This window comes from Filicampus tigris, chromosome 4 (assembly GCF_054856515.1).
Source record: "Filicampus tigris isolate MCC_2025a chromosome 4, RoL_Ftig_1.0, whole genome shotgun sequence".
In the NCBI taxonomy this organism is placed as follows: Eukaryota; Metazoa; Chordata; class Actinopteri; order Syngnathiformes; family Syngnathidae; genus Filicampus; species Filicampus tigris.
This window is the reverse complement of record NC_141220.1, coordinates 2,160,604-2,185,340: the sequence shown is the minus strand read 5'-3', so window position 1 is coordinate 2,185,340 and position 24,737 is coordinate 2,160,604. Positions and strand designations below refer to the sequence as shown.

Below are 24,737 nucleotides of genomic sequence, written 5' to 3'. Positions count from 1 at the left end.
CTCCCTTGGTTCAAAGCCATGTCATCTATCAAAGAGTCAGGATCTCAGGATGAGGCCCGGGTAAAAATTTGTCTTGCCCGCCTTCAGATGGAGGCTGAGGAAAGGGCTCAACAAGCTAAGTGTGACCACCGTTTGCAGATGAGATAGATGGGAGTTGGAAATCGAGGCTGACTTTTCACATTTCTTCTTTGCTGGTCTTCCATAGGATCTTCTTCAGGTCATTTCACCGAAATGGTGAACCATTTCATATTTACATAAATGTGAATGATCCCGCGAGAATTGTAATGTCAGTCCCGGTTCAAATGAATTTCTCAAGACTTAATGCCCAAGCCCTTTCTCCTTAACTCACAAATAGAGTTGTATTGTGAATATAAATTCCTGAACACAACCAACCATTCTCTGATCTCTTCTATGACTTTCGGAAAGCAGAATCAACAATTTGCTTTCTCCAAGTAAAAACAAATAAACAAAAGCAAAACAAAGTGTATGGCCTACCACACAGTCCATTCACTGGTGACACTTTTACTCATTCACTGCCATTGACGTATTTATTTGTTTTTTCACAGTCCAGCCATTCAATCCCTGTAACTCATTTATATATTCTTCAACGTTTTCAAACCTTAAGGTAAAAGTGGGTCTGCAAATGTCTGGCAGTGAATGAATACCCACGGCTGCAATCTATATTCTTTGATTAACTTCATGATCAATGACAGATCCATGCCTTCTTTCTAATAGCTTCAGGACACAATACCATTGAACATCATGTATAGTATACAGGGGTGCACATAACTGGTACGCAGGTACGCATGCGCAACAGAAATCACTGATGCGTACCGTCATTTACGTCACGACGCTCATTGGCGTACCTTTACACACTAGTGGTGCAGTGGAATGAATCATCTTTGATTGGTATAGACTGGTTAGAATAGGTAGAATAGTTGGTGGAAAAAACTGTGCGCGTTCACGTAAGTTGCATGTACAAGAGCGTTTTGCATACATACTCAACAAACACACCGCCTCCACAAAGGCTAACTTCAAAATAAAGCTAACCAAATAATACATTGAGTCATTAATGACATTTACATGCAAACCTATTATCTAAGTGGCAATGTTAAACTCACCCAAGTGTCCCTTTAAATCCTAAACAGCCATATTAGACATCAGGAGTTGAGTTTTTTTTTTTACAAAAGTGTTTTACAAAATGAATGAAGACAAAGTTCTATTTAGTTTTTTTTTTTTTTTTTGCTCATACAAAAAAAAACGATCCGATCCGTGACTCAAAATCCATGACCGATCCGAACCGTGATTTATTTACTAGTGAGTACCAAAGACAATCTCCTGGATATATATTAGGGATGGGACGAGACAAAAGCCCCACGAGACGAGATGTCTCACGAGATTGAGTCCGCGAGAACAAGATGAGATGAGATTTTTGCTAAATTTCGAATATGAAAAAAATATCTAATGTAATTTTTTCAATTTTCAAAATGTTTTTTATCGAACAGACTGCAAGAAAATTAATCATCTAGCTCTAAAGTGCAAATGCAAACAGGAGTCGCTTTCGTTACATGCTCTAAAATATTGCAGCAATAACAGCTAAAGCTGAGATCTTTCCTCTTACTGAATACTTTGACAAAATCCAACTGTGCTCGTGGGGCAGTAACTCAATTGTATAAAGTGTTTTATGTTAATTTATTGGCTTTATTTATATTTTATATATTTGTTAATATTTATTGATATATTTATTAATAGATGTATCACTGCCTCTTATTGTTTTTTTAATTTATTGTATTTTTTTTAAAGTGCTTTGTTACAGCTCTAGCTGTTATGAAATGCGCTATATAAATAATTGTATTGTAGAGTTCAACTTGTTTCTCAGTCGATCTTCAACAAGAGGAATGTCTCTGCGTCTGTGTCAGATTTATGCAACTCGTCGTAGTTCTGGGCTCCTCAGAGCCGCAGATGCGGCACCCCGCTGCCCTAGATCGCGAGCCATCATGTCCAAAGAGTTGTTCTAGCGCGTGACTACGTCCATAATTAGTTTGTGCGCGGGCAGCTCGAGCTGCCTTTATTTAGACGTCAAAAGTGGTGCTGCTGTTGAGCATCGTTGAAAAAAAAAAACTATATGCTTGACACATCTAAACAAACATGATACGCAGCCAACATTGGACCAGCTGCACTAGCGTTGCATTCATTGCCTGCACGATAAGCACTTAATGTGTGCCTCAAAGCCAGCCTCACGTATCGCCACATGCATGCTGCGAGCGTTGTCGGTCACCACAGCGACTCCGTGATTTGGCCTCGGAAGTTCCATTCGGTGACAGCTCCTTTTAGGACATCTGCTATATTCACCCGGACTCCAAAACACTGTCAAAAGAAAATAGATCTCGTGCTGTGCAGGGAAGAGAAATCTCATGGTGTTCTGATCCCGCGAGATCTCGTAGCACGAGATCTTGTCCCATCCCTAATCTATCTATCTATCTATCTATCTATCTATCTATCTATCTATCTATCTATCTATCTATCTATCTATCTATCTATCTATCTATCTATCTATCTATCTATCTGTCTGTCTGTCTGTCTGTCTGTCTGTCTGTCTGTCTGTCTGTCTGTCTGTCTGTCTGTCTGTCTGTCTGTCTGTCTGTCTGTCTGTCTGTCTGTCTATCTGTCTGTCTGTGTCTGTCTGTCTGTCTATCTGTCTATCTATCTATCTATCTATATATGTATATATACATACATACATACATACATACATACATACATACATACATACATACATACATACATACATACATACATACATATATATATATATATATATATATATACACATATATATATATATATATATATATATATATATATATTGGGGTGCACACAATTTTTTTCATGCGGTACTCTAGTGGTCCACCGGATCACATAAATCAAGGTTCGGATCGGTCACGGATATTGAGGCATATATATATACAGACAGACACACACACACACGCACACACACAGGGGTTTGTTTTTTCAATCTCCTGGCACTCATGTGAGTACCCCATGAAAAAAATTATGTGCACCCCTGAACATTACGTTTGTGGAATAACAGTTAATCCAACCGTTTTTAGCCATCTCAGGGGGTGGCCATTTTGTCACTTTTATCGACTGAAAATGACATAACTGCTCAGGGCTCAGGTAACGACCAATCAGCTTCAGAAAACAGGTGAGCCGTGATTGGTCGTTACCTGAGCCCTGAGCAGTTGTGATGTCATTTTCAGTCGACAGACGTGACAAAATGGCCGCCCCTGAGATGGCTAAAAAGGGGTGGATTTTGCTGCTCAACTCATATTCCACAAACGCAAATCAGAATGCCGTGTTTCAACTAGTGGGCCTGCTGGGGACATATTCTTGAAAAAAATGTGTTTGGGTTGATTTCCACTTTAATCCATGCATTACATTTTATAAATGTGATAGATGTATTGCTAATGGCACTGTTGTGAGTGGCTCTTCTCATTGTAAATGCGAATTCCATCTCAACTGATTTACCTCATTAAATAAAGGTAATAAAAAATAAAACACAAACTGGTCTCCTGCAACTGGCTGCCACTTTGGCCGTGGAAAGTTGTGAAGTCAAAAATTCTTGGCACGCCTTGTTGTGAGCCTTATTAATTAATAATTAATTAAGACAAACATTTGCAAATCAATTATTAAAGTTGATGAATGATAGGCTGGAAACCTACCTTTCATGCGTAACTTTGAATGTGGCCCACACTTATTAATCAGGAGGAAGATAATCACCAGCATCACACAAGCAAACCCTGCAAGTCCCACTGCTATAGAAACCTGGAAATGGGACGATAAGACAAAAAAGTTTAAAGCAACTGAGTGCTACGAAACGGTCTTTTGAGTGGTACCCAAAAATGCACGGGTAGTTCTTATGAACCTTCAACTAGGGAAGACTTTTGTAACATTTTAGCCTTGAAAAAGTGCCAAAAGGTAACCCTTGGCGTCCTATTTGATAACATTAATACATTAAACATAATACAATATTTCTTCTAGCAAAATCTACATTTTATGAAATACATGAGTTTTATGACGTGTTTATAACAGGCAGAAAGAGCAACATTTTCTGTCTGCTTGTTTATATATGGTTTATGTCAAGACTGGTAAACACCGTGTATTAAAGAGAAGTACAACATTCACTTTCTGTCTTAGACAAGCTTGATACTGTATCAATGCCTGTGAGTGTGGTCACCTACTCCTGTCCTCTTTGAACCCCCAAAAAAACAAAAAACAACAAAATCATAAACACAACCAAAACTGAAGATTGAGTCGCAGTGGTTTCTGATGTACTGGGCTAAGTCAGAAAACTCGCCAGTGCGGCAAGGTGCTCAGCCTTGCAGGACCAGGAGTCCATCCCAGGAGTACATCCCAGTAGGTGTCCCAAAGTGCACAGGCACACTATAAGCTATGCTACAAGATGCATTATTGTATTGTATTTTCTTGAGGTGCTCCAAAATGAAACTCTCTTGTGGATAACTCAAGCTCATAGGTTTGATATTAATTTATTTCTCAAAAATATCCATTGAGAAAATCAAAGGAAAATTCATATTCATAAACAGTAGAAAAGTGAGGACAATTTATTTTCAATTTATAGTCACCGTGGAGGAGAAGATCCGCCACGCAGCTTCTTGCTGCTGCGAAGAAAACTAGTTTTACAGCGGTGTGGGTGTAATGTGTGTAAGAATGCTCACACATGCATGCACCACCTTCCTGATCGATTTTGCAATACAATTAAATGCGTTGCATTGTCATCTAAATCCATTTGTTCTAGCAGGCACGATATCCAATGTTATGCTGCCGCTTTTTACAATGCTCGGCAGTAAAAACGCAGACCGGAATTGGCCATAAAAGGCAGAGGAACTTCCGCCCTATTGTGTCCCAGCTAATATCAGCCGTAGCGACACCCTCCGACTTGGAGTGAAACTGCAACACATTTTCAAAACAACACGTGTGGATTGCGCGTGAGTATAAAGGCAAACTCTGTGCGTCATTGCCGCAGTGATGCGCACATGGACGTCACCCTTGGGAGTAAACGAGGCCTTTACCGAAAGATTCCTGTTGCTTCAATTTCACCTTAGCAAATTTCCATGACCTGGACAAGGTACAAAGACATAGTCCTCAAATGTAGATATAATCAAACATTGGAATGCTCACAATAAAAAAACAAATACAAATTTAATTTATCATCATAAAGAGGAAGAAATTAACCTCTGTGGCTATTAGTTAACTTTGGAAATCCAAAAACTTGGGAATTTAAAATTTGTACATACCCCAAAAGTATCTTCATGTGGATTGTGGCGCTCTGCTGTTGGGGTTCCTGGAGGAAAACACGAGAAGATAAATATGAGATTCCAAAAGATCCAATAAATAATCATGGAAAATCAAAAAATGCTTTTAAATTATGATTCAATGTAATTATTACAACAACAAAAAAACTCATGAAACATCTTGACAAAAATTATGGTACCCCTATGCTGATGTTTCTTAAAGGGATAATCTGACCCTGATGGCTCATTTTTCATTCAAAAACGCTCTATGTATTTTTTTGATCAGGAAAATGATATTGTCTTGCATTTTCAATTTTATGAATTTGTTTAGGAATAATCCCCCTCCGTGAGTCATCACCTTACCGTGCTGGATGAGATGGGTTGTGTGTCCCAGTGATCTTAGGAGCTAAGTTATCTGGGGCTCTATGCCCCTGGCACGGTCACCCAAGGAAAACAAATCCTATGTGAGGGACCAGACAAAGCACGGCTCAAAAGACCCCTATGATGAATATAAATACTGGATCTTGTTTTTCCTTGCTCGGACGCGGCTATCCCGGGCCCATCTGTGGAGTTAGGTCTGGAGGTGGGGCTCGTTGGTTGGTCGCCTGGTGGCCGGGGATGCACCCATGAGGCCCGGCCGGGCTCAGCCCGAAAGGACAACATGGGTCTCCCTTCCCATGGGTTTACCACCTGTGGGAGGGACCATAAGGGTTGGGCGCTCTGTGAACTGGGTGGCAGCCAAAGGTGGGGGATCCCGGAGGCTAGCTCCAGGGACATGGAACGACACCTGTGTGGCAGGGAAGGAGCCTGAGCTGGTGTGTGAGGCAGAGAAGTTCTGAATAGAGAGAGTCGGACTCGCATCAGCACACAGCTTGGACTCTGGTACCAGTCCTCTCTCGAGGGGTTGGACTCTTTTCTACTCTGGAGTTGCCCATGGTGAGAGGCGCAGAGCAGGTGTGGGCATAATTATTGCCCTTGGACTTGGCGCCAGTACATTAATCTTCACCTCAGTGGACAACTTCGGCTGATGACAGTGAGACCTGGAAAGGCATGATCTAGAGGAATGCCTGCAGGTAACATGCTAACATCACCCCGATACAGTTATCGGTGATCGAAAAAAAGAAAGCTGCTCAACACCACCAACTTATCCCCGCTACTTTTAAGCAGCCTGGAAAGCAGACAGAGCCAAAGATATTAGTAATTACTGAAGCAGTCGGCATATACGTAGCAACATCTATGCGCCCATATGCTTTAGACGAGGAGCCGGGCTTCAAACGTTTATTAAACATTCTGGAGCCCTGTTACAATGTTTCATCCCGGACGCATATTAGCATATACAATCGCACAAGCGTCGTTACAAGAGCCGTGGTGGAGCATGTGCTGTCCTCTGCTGCGCCCTAACTCTTAGAACGAAGTTAAAAGTTACTAGTTAGCAATTAAGTGCTACCTGACTTTATCTACAACCTCATTCTATCCATACAAGAAAGGGTGTTTTCCAGTGTTTAATCTTTTTATTATTATTATTACTGTATTATTATTTATAAACAACCCTAATGCGCAGGTTTTCATTCTATTTTGTGTTTTTATAACAGGGAAGGTTTGTAGAAAATTGAATTGTAACGTGCACTCTGTTAAAACAACATTTAAAAAAAAAAAAAGTCTTATATATATATATATATATATATATATATATATATATATATATATATATATATATATATATATATATATACACATAGTGGTACCTCTACTTTCGAAATTAATTGGTTCTGGAAGAAATCTTAAGTAGAAAATTTTGTAAGTAGAGACGCGTTTTCCATGTAAATGTCCTAATCCGTTCCAAGCCCCCCAATATTCAGACATAAATGTTTTGTAAAGCATAAAAATGCATGAAAACATGTTACAATTAGATTGTTGCACAATAAATGGGAGTTGTGGGAAATTTCCTGCATTAGTAAAGAAACCAGAAATGATGAGGATCTCTAAAAATTGTCTTAAATACCATCAACCCCTCAATTATTCACACTTTAGCGTAGTCACACTGATGTAATGCATACATCAAATCGATCAACTGTTGTCAATGAAAGTCAATTAAAAAGGAAACAAAGGGTAGTGCTAAAAAAGTGAGTAATGTCATAGTGTTAAACTACCGACTGAGTGCTAATGTTAATGTTAAGTGACTGCTCAACTGCTTAAGTAATAAAAACACAATTATCCTGTTTTGTTGACACGGGACATTGAGTCATTCCACTGATAGATCAATCAATCAATCAATCACATTTTATTTATATAGCACTTTTCATACATACAAAATGCAACTCAAAGTGCTGTAAATCATTCAAAACACAACATAAAAAGAAGGCCCAAAGCACTCACACACACACCCACACGCACGCATCCAGTCAGCGACCACACACGCCAACCACACTAACAATACATGCACCCACACACTCCTTGACAAAACGGCCAGGGCCATAACATTATGACAGACAAACAGACAGAATACAACTCTCCCAAAAACGACAGCAAAGACATAATAAAATTACATTTTCTGAGAAAGAACTTACCGTAATCATAGTCATTTTCTGTACTTGTGAAAGACACCAGAACGTTTGAGAAGAAAGAAATTACATTGAATTAGCATCAGGTTAGATAAATAGATACATAGATAAACATGTAAGTGTGGTCACAGTATCTTGGTAAAGTTTTACTCAGAACCTTTTGAATGAATTTAGCATGTTCTCTTCTTCAATGTTTTTTTTTCTCTGGGTACTCTGCCTATAACTACATAAGTACTGAGTAACTGCTAACTGCTTAACTCAACAATAATGAATAAAATGTTAGATATCTAACAAATTGAGGCAAATTCGTCATTTCAAGAAATGCTCTTAAACCAAGCTCTTTGTTTACACCTCTGTGGTGCATCAAAATATATAGCAGTGTGAGTTGAATTTATCTTTTACGGTATAATGAATTCATAAAAACTATTAGGAAGTCTAATCATGTCATTGTTATTGAAAAACAAAACAATAGCTATACATGAGAAAGGGTTAGGTTTAGACAAATACAAAACAAAACAAAAGCTCTGACTGGTCATGAGTGCTACATTGAATCTCTCTGTACATCTTCTACTGTAACTAAAGAACTTTTTTTCCATCACATGCATCACCACACACCAACTTACCATCAAAGGGCTTGTCAAGGAAGTGCCCATAGACAGTACTGTTGACCACCCCCAGGTTGTTTTTAGCCTCCAGAGTGTAGTTGCCGTTATTATGATGTGTTGGGTTTTTGAATGTAAGGCATCCCTCAATGTAGTCCTGGTGAATATCCATATCAAGACGCACATAATTGTTGTGGGAAATTTCCTGCATTAGTAAAGAAACCAGAAATGATGAGGATCTCTAAAAATTGTCTCAAATACCATCAACCCCTCAATTATTCACACTTTAGCGTAGTCACACTGATGTAATGCATACATCAAATCAATCAACTGTTGTCAATGACAGTCAATTAAAAAGGAAACAATGGGTATTGCTAAAAAAGTGAGTAATGTCATAGTGTTAAACTACCGACTGAGTGCTAATGTTAATGTTAAGTGACTGCTCAACTGCTTTCGTAATAAAAACACAACTATCCTGTTTTGTTGACACGGGACATTGAGTCATTCCACTGATAGATCAATCAATCAATCACATTTCATTTATATAGCACTTTTCATACATACAGAATGCAACTCAAAGTGCTGTAAATCATCCAAAACACAACATAAAAAGAAGGCCCAAAGCACTCACACACACACCCACACGAACGCACCCCCCCCCCACACACACACACACACACAAAGCACACAACCGGATAAGGTGTGTTAGAAAGACGAAAGCATGCATCATCAGCACTTCCGTGTTTGCCTGAGAGAGAAACGGGCGGACTCTTTTCTTTCTTCTTAAGGTGACAAAATCCAATCTTGGTTACATTTTTAATATGAGGAATAAAACTGAGCTCAGAGTAAAAAATGACGCCCAGGTTCTTCACACAATGTGAGGGATTAAAAACTTGTAGTTTTGGTAAACGTTTCTCTCTCTGGCCTTCAGGACCGATAACTAAAACCTCAGTTTTGTCCTGATTGAGCTGTAGGAAATTGTCTGCCATCCATGACTTTAGATCTAAAATGCAATTTAAAAGGGTATCAATGGGTCCTGTGTCATCAGGAGACACGGCAATATACAGCTGTGTGTCATCAGCATAGCTGTGAAAGCTGATGCCGTGTCCCCTGATGACATCCCCAAGGGGAAGCATATAAAGATTAAAAAGTAGGGGGCCTAAAATCGAACTGTGGGGAACCCCACATTTATTTTCATGGGTTCTGGAGGAACACGTATCCATACTTACAAAGAAATATCGGTCTGTGAGATAGGAATAAAACCAGTTAAAAACAGTACCAGAGATGCCCACTAGGTTTTTATATCTATTCAATAACATTTGGTGATCTACTGTATCAAAAGCAGCGCTTAGATCCAGTAGCACCAAGACTGTGAGTTTTCTCTCGTCTGCAGTGCACCATAATCATTTAAAATCCTTGAAAGAGCAGTCTCCCTACTGTGGATCATCCTAAAACCAGATTGATATTTCTCTAAAATATTATTCCAGTGTTTCCTCATGTAAATATGATTGTCTTGGTTAAAACTAAACATTAAAACTTGCATTTTGACGGGCTAAAAGACTGGACCTTATGTCATCGATTTTACTTCTGAAGTGGTCTGCGAAGTCCTCACAGAGAGCGTCTGTTGTTCTCTGTGAGGACTTGTTAAAATCAGAGCTAGTTAAAAGTTCAAAGGTGGAGAAGAGAACTCTGGGGTTGTTTTTATTAACTGTAATGAGGTTTGAGAAATAGGAAGTAGGAAGGAAGATGATAAAGACGATAAAGCAAAGCACCTTCTTGTTGTGGAACCATCTTAATTTTGGCTGGGGTGATCCTCTAACTCTGAATTCTATGCAGGTGTCATGGCGACGCTCTGGCTTCTTCAGCTTTACAATAGAAGGACAAACTAAAAAGATAAAAAAGACAAATGGCTATTGTTTAATTTGCAATAGGCGGGGTACACCCTGAGCTGGTGGCCAGCCAGTCACAGGTCACAAGGGTGAACAGCCATTCACACTCACAATCACACCAAGGGAGAATTTCGGAGCGTTCAATTAACCTACCACGCATGTTTTGTAATGTGAGAAGAAATCGGAATACCCGGAGAAAACCCACACAGGCACGGGGAGAACCTGCAAACTCCACAGGAAGGCTGGAGACCGGAATCAAACTCCGGACCCCTGCACGGGTGGATGTGCGATCCCGTCGACCACCGTGCCGCCCTAACTGAATTTAATTGGTTAATTTTCATTAGATTTCTCTTTATTACTACTACTACTACTATTTGTCTTTTCTTTATTGTTATATTTCTTTTCTTTCGTTAACCAAGGGGCACCAACAATTTTGTCCTCATGTGCATTCCTCACGCTAGCTAATGATATTTCCCCTTCAGCGTAGGGCCCACTACCGGGCACTTACTTGCCATAAGCCCCTGCCATAGCCCCTGCTCAAGGATAGGACCCCACTGTACTGTGCCATTGCAAGGTGTGGTTTCTCTTCCAGAGCCAGTTTATTTGGCGAAACCCTATGAGGGGCAGATAGACCTCAACAACATCACACAGGTTAAATGTTTGTGATTTGTGAAAGGAGAACACTAGGTGAATATGAACATATTGATTTGATAGTGTTATAGATTTAACATGTTTATTATTTGGGGTGTTATCTGCAGTGACAAAACTACACCTCACTCATATTGACATACTCATAATCTTTTGTACACAAGAGTGGCAGAACATTATAACTTCACATTATGAATGCCTCTGTATAATACAGTGCAAATTAACACCACTGCAAATTTTAACCTTTGAATTAAACAGAGAATTCACAATATACAGTAACACACATTCACAGGCACGTATTATATTTGTGTCTGTCTGTGCTGTACAAATGTGTTTGTGTGTGCGGTGTTGGGTGTGTGGGTGTGTGTGTGTGGGTGTGTGTGGGCGTGTGTGTGTACCTTTGCACTTACAGTGAACGATAAGATGACTGGAAGCGTTGGTCATGCCTACTACATTGGTCGCTGTGCAGGTCAGAAGGACATTGTTGGCATCTCTGCTGACATTTACTAAAGTGATGCTAACTGAATGGTCAGTGTTGTCATCGACTCTGGCCTGGAGGGAGCACATGGTCATCATGTACATTTGTTAATGTGCTTGAGTGCATACAAAAAGTACATTAGGCTGTACTCCTTGGATGTTGACTTTTTAAAAATTATTTCGTGTATCAACTATTGCTGCTGAAATTATGCAAATTCCCCAATTGTGGTAATAATAAAGATGATCTATTTATTTTAAGGAGATGGTCCGGGATGGCGATGTTTTCACTAACAAGTTCATTCTATATAGTTTTTGATCAGGAAAAAGAAAAATGAGTTGTAATTTTCTATTTTATCAATAAATTTGGGAGATTAGGAAATAAGTTACTCCATGAATAACGCCACTTGTTAATGAGGGAAATGGCCGCGCCCCCTACCGTTCTATCCTTGTTCGGTCGGAGTCAGTGGAGGGACCGATTACAAACTCTCCATAGGAAATCAATGTACTTTCATTGATTATAACGTCCAATTGGTGATCAATTGGCACCAAAATTTATGTGAACATCCCTACTAATCACCACTTCAACATATCAAAAGGATTAAGCTCTCCGTGGCTGATTTATGTGAAAATGAAGAAATGTGGAAATGAGCAGAGCTACATAGATTTATGCTGGGACGAGCGCACACTGCTTCTTTTCTTAAAGAAAAAAAAAACGCTTCTTTGCTGATCACGGTTGGGACGGGCGAGGCATTAAACACCAGTCAGGATACTTACAGAGACTGAAGTGGGAATGAGTAGATGTGCACATTTATTTGGATGAGGAATGGCCCCAGTTTTTCGACCTACAACACGCCGTCCAATTTGGAAGGTAACAGCCAAAATGGCGCGTTCCAATGCAGCCACACTCGGCTGAAAGCACATGCCGCTGATGCACACGTTCAAGACAGCCCTGGTGTTCGATGAGGTCTTAGTTCACTCTCACGTCGAAGCTCTGCGGTGTCGGGACAACGCACGCGACTGCTTGGGAGGCAACCCCGCGACATGAAGATCGACGCAAGCTGGACGGACAGTAAGGAGCTAATGTTGTTGTGCTAACGCCTTTTGTTTTAACGGCCTAAGCTAGTTGTTGCTATTAGCCGTGCAGTTATCCTACTGTTAGCCGGGTAGGAAAGGGGTCTGGGGATAAAGATCCATGCTTGCCTTATTGCTTGTCCGCTGCCAGTTGCCGTCTGCCTCCTGAGAGTTAACACGAGTTTAGCATAGCTAAATGTCAGAAATATAACCAGTCGGGGTACGTGTGCGCATCCATGCTCTTGTCCGCTTCAGCTTGTCTATGTGGAGAAGCAATCGCCACAGTATTGATGAGCTCATGTTTGATGTCAATAGATCAAAACTATTGTGCAGAATACTTTTTTATTTTCACAGGTTGAAGTGGACAAGAGTAGTAATGTGCATTTGCATTTCAGTGGCGATCGGTCGCCGTTTTAGACAACAAAACTGACAAAGCGAGCAATATTACCACCCTCCTGTAACGTAGACCGCTGAGACCGAAAAAATAACAAGCCGAGCTCCAAAAGGGGGCGGGCCAATTTGTCGTAAATCTAATCACAAAAATAGCCCTTAAATCACTACAGAGTCTTTTGTGGAGGGCATTTTAGTACCGATGTCATTTTTACATGCAAACCTATTATATAAGTGCCACTGTTAAGATCATACAAGTGTCACTTTAATGTGTCATCACCCACACCGCTTATCCTGTACAGGGCCGCGGGGAGGTGCTGGAGCCTATCCCAGCTGACTATGGGGCAAAAGGCGAACCACACCCTGAACTGGTCCCCAGCCAGTCGCAGGGCATACACACAGACACAGTCACTGAGTGGGAACCGATCCTACGCTGCCCGCACACAACTCAGGCAAGTGTACCACTACACCATCAGCAACCCACATCTCTTTAATGTAATTCCTTTAAATAGAGAAGAGAAGTGTTATATAAATGAAATGTGATTGATTGAAGTTTTCAGTTTTTATTGCATTATTTTGCAATAAAATAATTAGTTCAAAATAACACAAGGTTATTTTAGGAGGAAACAAAAAAGTTTCCACTTCCGGGTCATTTAAGTGTACGTCAGCTATGGCAGAGATTTTTACGGTCCAAAGATGTCCCACAGGTTGTAGTGTTTCTGTCAGTCCTGTGGCATAATCCATGGTATTACATGTGTTTAACCACTAGAGGGAAGACTGTGCAACGTTATTGCAAGGAACGCACATGAGTGTTGTGCAGGCAGTTATTAAAGGCGGCTCCGTGGTATCGGAACAATGGTCTTGCTTTTTAAAATAACCCGACACAACACGTAAGTCAGTACTTGACCCGGTTGGGAAAGAAGAGAGGGACGGTAAAAACCCACTTCCGTCCGTGTTTAGTCCATCCTTTTTAAGACTTATCGTCCTCCGTCCGCCTGTCCACAAAATGGGCGTCCGTCCGGGACGGACAAATACAATACCAAATTGGCTCAAAAAACAAACGGCTCCTTCATCGCTGCGAATCAATTGTCATCGTTCACCTCAAAAGAGCTGTTCAAAAGAACTACTCGTTTGCAAACCTCACAATCAGAGCTGGGCATAACTGTCACAAAGTTCCTGTCTGCATATTTAACGGACCCATGTGGTCCCAGTCTATCCCTCGTTGGTGACAGCCAATTGGCGTCGAGAACTTAATGTACATGTCACACGCAGGCGCCGCACGAGCAGACACGCCAACGAAGAAAAAAACATCAAACAAAAACAACTGACACGCACAGGGTGGTGATCGGTGAAAGAAACAGAATATGGGGCACATGTCATTGCGTCTGAAGGACCGCAAGGTACACAAGGCTGTTTTATTTTTTCCTTACTCGGCCGCCTGTCAGGAGTGCGACACCTGTATGTGACGGGGTATCGGTGAAGTCTATTCTTGAAGCCTGTAACAAATATGCCTTCATATGGATCACGTCTCCAGAGCTGGACACAAGATTCAGTCAGGCCTGCCACCAAGTCTGCTACATCGTCACTTCAAAACAATTGAATTCCCAGGGAATCCCTGCCATTTGACTTGACAAAGGCATGCTAGGACTCAAAAATAAAGAAACTCCTGAAAAGGACAGACACTTCGTCGCCTGGAGAACCTCTACAGACAACGTGTTGTGTATTCGAACTCGGCTTGGAGCCTCTCCAGCGTGAAGTCGGAAGAATCCACATTCAACCAGCAGGGGACCCAACGCACTTGGCCGTGCTGGACAAAGACTGACCCCAAGAGGTCGACATGGGAACTGCAGCTTTAAACCTCCAAAGCTTTTCGGTCAATCAAAATTACCTTGAAATGAAACATATTCAAATGTATGTTTGTGTATTGTTTACTGTGCTTAACCTTTAACTTTGCATTGATGAATCTGGTTCTCTCCTGTAATAATAATTTTCCTGGTCATGAACAGAAGTCAAACGTGAATTGTGTGTGTTTGGGTCAAAGTATTAACCGCTATTTTGGTAAAAGAACTTATTTTATTGTACCACCTTCACATTTCAAGACTGATTTAATGAGGTTTTTCATCAAATTCCACTCTAAATAAACTAAAATTTTGATGTGGTGCCCCTAGAGGCAAGCAGGAGTAATACAGGCATTGCTCCCAGTCGCTATTATGTATTATATATGTAAGACGGGAACTTTGGTATGGAGGGGTGAGGCCCATCTCTGATAATCAGTGCATATGCTCCATTAGTGAATAAGGCCCATTGTCGTTTAAAACTTTACTTTTATACTAAGTGTAGAATATTTTACAGCGCACCTTGTATGGATTCATTATTTTCTGTGAATAGTCATGATTTTGTGGCTTGTGGGATTACATGCTATACCAGTTATACTCTATATGCATGCTGTTGATTTATTTGAAAATACTAGAGGTGAAGGTGAGGTTTAGGGCACGTATTGGCAAACTATGGCCCGCTGGCCATATACGGCCCGTGCAGCTTTTTAATCGAGCGCGCCGAACTTGTCCAACTAAAAAAAAGAAATCAGAATTATTCAATGATTTCGTTTTGTCCCTGTAGTGCCCACGTTTATCTAGTAGATGGCGCACTGACCATTGGTGGACCTTTGTGGAGTGCAAGTGTGTCTGGCAAGCCACACCCACTGTCTTTCTGCACGAAAGAAATGGGGCTTGTCTAGCAATGACGCCATTAAGTCGGACATCACACATGCTAAAAATACATTTGCGGATCTGGAAGCGAGCGAGATTTGCTCGCCACCACGCCAAATGACTCCACTTTATAAAGTGGATTGTAGCGATGGTGAAGCCTCGCACTTCCTGGCATGCTTTGGTTGAGTGTGAAGGCCGGCGGACTTTTTGGTCCACCGCCAGTATTGTGCCGAAAACAGCACCCTCTAACGTTAACTGCAACTCCCTTCGCGAGAGCACGCATACGTCATGCATCGTCCGGTTCGCAAAGTACAGTAAGAAGCCTGAATTCGGCATAACAAAGCCCATTGCAACTATTCTTTTTGTTCTCATTCACGTCCTCCACTAATTTCCTCTTCATTTAAAAAAAAAAAGTATTTCTAGCAGAGTTCGAAGTCAAAGTTCACAGGCCTTGCGTTCTTAAACAACACAAAGAAACAAAGATAACACCAATACAATTACTTTTCTTTGTACCTCACTGATTAAGCTCATTCCTTGTGTTGTTCATAGTAAAGAACTTTGCTTCACACTAGTTTGTAAGTTTAATTAATTGTTTGCATTATTTATTCTTGATTAATATTAATGTTTTACACATTTTCATTTTACTTCATCCTCTGGCTCACTAGGTTTAAATTATTGATGTTGCTTTGTTATTAGTCACATTTTAAATAGTGAAAAATAATAGTTGAATTGAAATTTTAGTGAGATGTTATTGTTAAATAAATGAATATTTATTACCACAAATAACAGAAAAAAGTATGGAAAGTTTTGAGATAATTAAGGAGCTTTTGAGCATGGAGTCGCTGAAGGAGAGGAGAGGGGGTGTATGAACAGGTGTGTAAACGCCGCATCTTGCATAGTCATTGACACCAACATACTACCTGCATGAGAGCTCTTTTGTCCTCAGTGCACACTGGTAGTCAATTGGCTTGTTCGTTTATTTGCGTGTGCTTCCTTTCGACGCAAATGTTCCTGGCCCGGCCCCTCTGTCAAATTTTACATCCCGATGTGGCCCGCAAGACGAAAAATTTGCCCACCCCTGGTTTAGCGTAAAGTCTGACCTGAATGTTGGAGTGTTTCTGTTACACCAAATTTTAATACCGTTAGAAAAAAAGAAACAGCATCTTTATTTGCTAAAACCCATACCTCTTGTGAATCAAAGGAGTGCAAACCAGGAACAGACCAGTCCACTTTGGGTAATGGGGATCCAGAGCCATTACATGTTGTAGTTATACTGTCGCCCTCAGTAACTGTAAGGTTGATATGGCTTATGGTGATCTCGGGAAGGTCTGGAAAAGAAGGGATATATATATATATATATATATATATATATATATATATATATATATATATATATATATACAGTGGAGTCTCAAAATACAAACTTAATTGGTTCCATGAGCCAGTTTGTAACTTGAAATGTTCATAAATCAAGGTAATATGGTCCATTGAAATTAATGGAAATGCAATTAATCCGTTTTTGCCCCCAAATTAAGTTATACATTTTCTGGGACAAAGGTTCATTTTGTTTGGAAGTAGCAGACAGTTTAGTTTGGTTTAGTTACATATTTATATTCTTTGCCGCATCGCTTAAAGAAATACCTACATCTGTCAGATAATCAGATGGCAGTGACATCAGGGCCCCAGTCAGCCTGCATTTTAGAACCACGTTGGAGGAGGTTCTGAGGAGTGGTTACATTGTAACGACATGAGCCCCCAAAAGTGTAAGGGAAACGCGACCAATCAGGGCTGAGCAAGGCCGTTTTGGTGTGGAACCGGTACAATTGAAAAGCGGCTATACTTATTTCTGCACCACTGTGTTTGTCTATTGTTGTGACTTAGATGAAGCTCATATCACCATTTTATTACCATTTTATGCAGAAATGCATATAATTTCAATTGGTTCACGTCCCATACTTAGTCTTGCAACTTTTGAGCCAGGAGTAACAACATAATGTCAGACACAATATGTAAAACATATATGTAAACTTACCACATTTGCTTATGTTCATTTCTTGCAGCATTATCTTCTTTGAGCTACTATTACAGTATAATTGTTGGCTACTTAGTCCCATATCTCCCCTTTGTTGCCAGAGCTGCAGCCAGCGGATCTCACACCCACAATCAAAGATCACATCTTCTAAATGTCTATAATGAAAAAAAGAAAATACAAGAATAATTTCAAAAATGCTGATAAAACAGTCAGGGATCAAGAAAACTATTGTTACATATTAGGAGAGCACACCTTCCAAGTCATCTCTTATTCCATGTTTGCCATTCACTCTGAAGAATGTTGTACATTGTGTATGTATATTCCAGCCGTGCTACCTTTTATTATTTTTCATGGTATTGTGTTGCTTGAAAGTTGTGTATGAAGCACCACCATCTTTTCAAATACAACGTCACAAAATACTTTCACATCAGCAGCTTCAATATATCACACGTATGGCGTCCCTAAAATGTTTGTCCTGTGGTCTGGTTGGTTTGTTTAAAGAACAAATAAACATCTATGGCTTAGATGGTAGTAATAATTAGTTTAGCTGGGAGAAGTGAATACAAGCTGAAAAATGCACCTCTGTATTGATTTATAAATGACGCTACGAGTGTATCATCTTGCTGGTCAGCTAATCATTTTAAACAGAGATATTGGTACCAGCAACTTATTCCTGGCACTTGTTAGCAATCGTGGATGCATGATTCAAGAGAACAGAAAACAAAATGAAGACAATGACACTGCATGGACCATATTTAATTTATTTTTTTTAATTAACCATTCCAGTCCAATGGAAGTGAAGCCAACCATCACGATTGTTCACACTATGCATTACGAGGGCCACGTGCGCATATATGAGCACGGTTCGATGATTAAATGGCTTTTGTTGGATGTATTAAAACGTGAATGCAAAAACACACACTCCTTAAAAATAGCCTGGAGATGAGCCGCGCACACAAGTGCATCAGTATAACTTCCAAATCCACTACGCAAGTTAACTCCACATTTAGTGTGACATATTTTCCAAATGGATCTCTATGGAATTTCCATGCCCCAGAAAACAATTTTCATGGAATCACGGTGGCGTGTCAGAAGCTTAGATGGGAGAATCTCTGCACCTTGAAAGAGCACAAGAAAGGCGTTTCGGAAACTGACAGAGAATATGCCCCAATATGAACAATTGTTGCGGCGGCTGGCTTGACTTTGACATATTACGTGCCTGAAAACATGACATGTGTCAGTGTATCTTGCTCATCCAAAGAAGGACATCTGGTTGGTTGATTCCAAACAATGCAATCTCATCTTTTCAGGATTGACATTAGAGGCATTTGCGAGTCGGCCTGCTCAATACAAGTTGTTCTATCTCTGTGACAGATAGAACAGATGTGACGTCACTACACAGGTTATCCGGTCTCGTGTCTGATGATATATGCAGTGCCCAGTACTTTTTTTTTTACTTCTCTAGCTTCTGGGATGTATTTGCTCAATGTGTGCTTTGACATGAGAAAGTCTTAGCTTCTCAAGAAATATTTACCTCGTCTTTTTTTTCACCCTTGATGGATGTAGTTCTACACCAGGGCTTGATATTTTTTGCTCACCAGCCACTGTAACTAGTAGTTCCATAGTTATTAGCTACAATTTTGTTATTGGATAATTGTATTGAATTTGACTATAGCTGGCGGCATGGTGGATGACTGGTTAGCACATCTGCCTCACAGTTCTGAGGTTGTAGGTTAAAATCCGGGCTTCAGCTTTCCTCTGTGGAGTTGGCATGTTCTCTTCATGCCCGCACGGGTTTTCTCTGGGTAAATCAGTTTACTCTCACATTCCAAAAACATGCAGGGTAGGTTAATTGAAGGCTCTAAATCGCATTGTTTATGGGACTGCCCAAAGATGTCTAAATATTGGTCATGTATGCAAATGTCGACTATTGCTAATTATAGTAAATTGAGTCTTCACTGACGCAACCGTGCCTCTTGTCTTTATGACTCACTACTGTAATCGCCACAATACATATAAATTGAACTGAAGTCGGAGTAGCAATCCACAAATGAATGTTCCCAAATATGGCGGTCCGTTAATGGCAAACCTTGTTTTATACGGACAACGTAAATGCATTATAAGCAGGCACTTCAAACGTTGTAAAATAAAACCATTGGCCCTCTCCTGGTCATTCGCTGGCGAGTGAATTTAGCAGTCAGCTCATCTCTGTGTTTGTTAAAGTGAAGGACAACTGGGCGTGTTGTCACTTGTACGTATACAGTTGGTATTCCTCATCCATGTTTTCCACATTTTACGACTTTTTTTCCTTCAAGGTTCATCATGGCAAAGATTACTCTCAAGTGATATGGCATAAACATCTCAAAACACGTCTTGGTGTAGGCTAACACATTTTTGTCATCACTAGGCAGACTAGTGCCACTTTGCCACACCACACACAACTTCACTTAGCCCGGCAAAGCACCGCACGGCCTCCGTTGCTTTTACAACAGATGAGTGGCAGGATGAGAGGGCGGCTGCTGGCGACGCTCGCAGTGCGTGAGGTTCTGCCAGAACATTTCACATGTGAGCCTTGGCCACTAAAATATGAATTGCCTTTGCACGATGTGGCCACGTCAAAGTACAGCCCATCAAATGCACAGGAGAAGATTTTACAAGTAGACGAAAACTATTTCTGGATTTAAACCAGCGAGACACGGCCGTGCGGCATCAACACAAAAATAAAGTGTATGCAGGCCTAATTTTTTGTGTTTTACAAGTTAATATGTACCATGGATGAAGTAGTGTGATAGTGATTTCGCGAGTGGCACGCACAGCTCGCCACCATCGCTCATTCATCGTGAATCATTCATTTGGCTACCTCTCAAGAGTCTTGTCTTCAATTTGTGGCGTACAAAGTCGGCCGGTGGCTACCGAAAGCCGACATCCCCGAGGCTGAAGCCACAACCGCCGAGGAAGTGGCGACGCTCTGTTCTGGCGGCTGGAGACCTCTCATTCAAGTGAATGGGACCCAGTGTGTGAAATGAGCCACTTCTCCCCAACTCCGGGCCAAAAACGAAAATGTTAAAGCAGCACTGGGCAGGAAATCGACCTTAATAAAAAATGTTCACAACTCTTTTGATAAAACATTGACTTACAAGTAGTGGGACTTTCGTCATGCCCTGGGGAGGTCTGTATCGTTTTTACTCGCATTAAGCAACTTTGAGGAGGATGGAAACAAGAATGGCACACAAAAGAAATACAAATGCCCTGAATTGCTTTACGGCATACTAACTTCCTCCTTTCGCTATAAGGAACTCGAACATATACACTATTACTGGTGTCATGGCATTTAAACATGGCTAAAAGTTGATTCAGCATGAATCCTTCAAACATTAACAGAACATTTTAAAACATTTAAAAGTAAATTAAAGTAATAAGGTAGGTTTAAAACATAACTAAAAAGGAAAAAATGACTAAAAATGTTGAGAAGACCTTAATCAAAGATATCCGGGGGTGAGGGGCGCGGGGGGCAGTTTTTAACCTGGATTTAAAAGCATTTACACTTGGGGCTGACTTCACTTCTGTTGATATCTTATTCCATTCCTTTGCAGCAGAACAGCCAAATGCAGCTCCAGCATGTTTACATTCCACTAATTGAACCGAGTCTGCAGACTTCAGAGCCCTACTGTGTTTATATTCAATCAGCATTTCTTTAATATATTCAGTACCCAAACCATTCAGTGGTTTATAGACCTGAAGCAGAATTTTAAAATCTATTCCAGAGCTGACTGGGAGCCAATGTAAAAAGGGACGGTAAGTCCATGTTTTCACGAACAAGTTCATTTTATATATTATTTGATCAGGTAAATGAAAAGAGTTGCCATTTTCTATTTTATCAATTCATTTTGGAGAAATTAGGAAATAAGTGACTCCGTGAATAACGCCTCGTGTTAATGAGGCGAATGGCCGTGCCCCCTACCGTTCTATCCTTGTTCGGCCGGAGTCACGGGAGTAACCGATTCCAAACTCTCTATTGGAAATCATTGTACTTTCATTGCTTATAACGTCCAAAAACGCCGATCAATTGGCACCAAAATGTATGTGGACATCTCTACTAATGCCCACTTCAACATATCAAAAGGATTAATCTCTCCGTGGCTGATTTATATGAGAATGAGGAAATGTGGAAGTGAGCAGAGCTACATAGATTTAGGCTGGGACCAGCGCACACTGCTTCTTTGCTTAAAAAGACAAAACAAAAAAACACTGCTTCTTTGCTGATCACGGTGAAGACGGGCGAGGCATTAAAAAACAGTCAGGACATTTACAGAGATTGAACTGGAAATGAGTAGACGTGCACATTTATTTGGATGAGGAATGGCCCCAGTTTTTCGACAACACGCCGTCCAATTTAGAACGTAAACAGCCGAACAGGTACGTTCCAATGCGGCCACACTCGGTTGTGCAGTCAGCCTCGCTCGAACCTTTTGTTCGCTTACCACTAGAACGCCAAGAAGGTGGTCATTTGACTACTTAATGCTTTACATTTGACGATGTCACCCCGCCATGTCACCTGCTATTTTGGCAGGAAATGGCTAATTTACAAATTAAAGTCATCTACTTGTAGCCAACAGAGCTGTTTGTCAAATATCACCTAGATTTGTCGTTCAATAGTTGTTGCAAAAAAAGTTGTAAAAACACCTGCGCGTTCTAGTGTTCATTCACTTTCTGGCGGCTGCAAGCGGTGTCGGACAACGCATGTGACTGCTTGGGAGGCAACCCCGCGACATGAAGATCGATGCATGCTGGACGCAGAGTAAGGACCTAATGTTGTTGTGCTAACACCTTTTGTTTTAATGACCTGAAGCTAGTTGTTGCTATTAGCCGTCCTATTATCCTACCTTTAGCCGGGGAGGGAAGAGGGAGGGCGTAATTGGCCTGCTGCTCACTGCAAGCCACCGTCTCCCCCCTGAGAGTTGACACAAGTTTAGCGTCGCTAAATGTCCGAAATATAACTAGTTGGGGTTCGTGTGCGCTAGGCTTGTAACGATACTAGAATTTCAACTTCGATACCGATACCCAGTACAGTATCGATACTCGATACCATTTCGATACCACACAGAACAAATTAAAGCACTGGCTTTTTTTTTTTTTACTATAAAACTTTTTTAGCGCCAAAAACTTAAAACATCATTAATACAATAGTTTTTTTAAGAGGTAGTGCAAAAAAATAGTACAACTTCAGTATTTAACTTCGACAACCCTATGTACAGTCAATGCCTGGAACCAATGACACAATTTAAGTTGTCTGAGCCTGGGGTAGTGCAAAACAAAGGAAGACGTAGTGCAAAGAACAAAACACACAAAAAAAACAATTATTAATCTGTAAATTGTCTGAACTATCCATCCATCCATCCATTATCTGTACCGCTTCTCCTCACAAGGGTCGCGGGGCGTGCTGGAGCCTATCCCAGCTGTCTTTGGGCAGTAGGCGGGGGACACCCTGAACTGGTTGCCAGCCAATCGCAGGGCATTGTCTGAACTAGTGTAAAGAAATAACAATGCTGTGCAACACCAATGGCACATCATTTTCAAATTGTTTGAGGTAGTGAAAAAGAATAACACCCACCACTTACAGTAACATAAATTGACAACAAAATCTGTAAGTTGTCTGAGTATCTAGACCCACATGTTTATCTATTAAGGCAAACCAACAAGTCACTGATAATAATAGTAATAATAAAAAAATAAAATAAAATAAATTAAAATACTTTCCGTTATTGGCCATCCAGAACAGTAGCAGGTAGGGTTGGGCATCGTTTGAATTTGGACAATTCCGGTTCCGATGTTTTGATTCGATTCGATTCTGGTTCCTAACAATTCACAATTCCGATTCTTAACAAAAAAAAAAAGAAAAAAGAAGGATTTATTTTTGGACAAAACACATGAACTTCTCTGTTCTTCAATTTCATGAACTTTTTACTATTTGTGATTACTCAAAGGGCTGTTTTTAACCAGTATTTATTTTAATACATTTTTTTGCATTATTATCTAGTATTATTTTTCACAAGAGCTTTATTTTTGAGAAGTTCAAGACAAGACAATAATGCAGCTGTTACTGAAAACATGCTACTGAACACTTGGCTAACCTTGTCTTGCTTTAGAAAGAAACTATATATGACAAACACAACGCTGCATTTTATGGGCAAGCAAGGAAGTCTATCTAATCCAAGCAGTCTATGTAAAGATATGATGCATATGTATGTACAGTGTTTCTGTATATGCTCATCCATCATCTATTGATTGAGTAATCTGTGACTTACAGTTCCGTGAGTTGAAGATTTTCAAAGATCTGCCAGGACAATGTAGTCAGTATTGGGTTCTTGGACAGGTTTCTGACAGAGAGTATAAAGACATATGTACAATTGGGTTAATTATTTTTATCTCTTAAAGCAGGGGTGTCAAACTCATTTTTGTCGCGGGCCACAATCATAGTTGTGGTTTCCCTCAGAGGGCCATTACGATTGTGAACCCATACAAATGTATGATCGTCTTTCATTATCACATATACCCAACAAATTGATGGATAACTAGTTTTGAAATCAGAAGCCAGTAAATATTTTGTTCAACTGTTTTTTAATGTATTTTAAAGGAGGGATTTGTAACAAATACTAGTAATATCTCATATGTTGTGTTAACAGTGAAGACAATTTCAAAGAAACACATCAAGTCTATACACATGATTTGCCTTCGCGGGCCACATAAAAAGATGTTGGGTTGCGGATCTGGCCTTGAGTTTGACACCTGTGTCTTAAAGTAACAGATCAGTTAAAACTCATTTACTAGCATTTGATTTGTCAGTGTGTATGAGGAATAAAAGTGCAAACATCAATGAAATCTGATTTCCGGAAAAAAAAAAGCTTTAAGCTGATTAAGTGTCAAAACAATGATATACCCACTATGCAGCCATATTGAATATTTTGGACGCTTCACGTCATCCCTGTGATGTCACGCGTGCTGTACGCTACACTGGAAATGCCGGATGGGGTGGTCAAGTATTCCCAT

At 40.4% G+C, this 24,737-nt stretch overlaps 1 protein-coding gene across 3 annotated transcripts in view; it reads right to left on the bottom strand.

Annotated features, from left to right (window-relative positions):
* LOC147148087 (NT-3 growth factor receptor-like) overlaps positions 1-24,737 on the bottom strand; it is a 72,317-nt gene that overhangs the window by 16,125 nt on the left and 31,455 nt on the right. The window contains exons 4-12 of one of the 3 annotated variants that reach the window (XM_086028214.1): positions 23,996-24,067; positions 17,691-17,845; positions 16,844-16,986; positions 11,423-11,564; positions 10,248-10,360; positions 8,497-8,680; positions 7,880-7,897; positions 5,316-5,362; positions 3,723-3,825 (exon numbers count right to left, since the gene is read on the bottom strand). In XM_086028214.1, the coding sequence (XP_085884340.1) occupies positions 3,723-3,825; positions 5,316-5,362; positions 7,880-7,897; positions 8,497-8,680; positions 10,248-10,360; positions 11,423-11,564; positions 16,844-16,986; positions 17,691-17,845; positions 23,996-24,067 (977 nt within the window). The remainder of the gene's footprint in view (positions 1-3,722; positions 3,826-5,315; positions 5,363-7,879; positions 7,898-8,496; positions 8,681-10,247; positions 10,361-11,422; positions 11,565-16,843; positions 16,987-17,690; positions 17,846-23,995; positions 24,068-24,737) is intronic. The other 2 variants (XM_086028215.1, XM_086028216.1) reach the window with 2 other exon arrangements.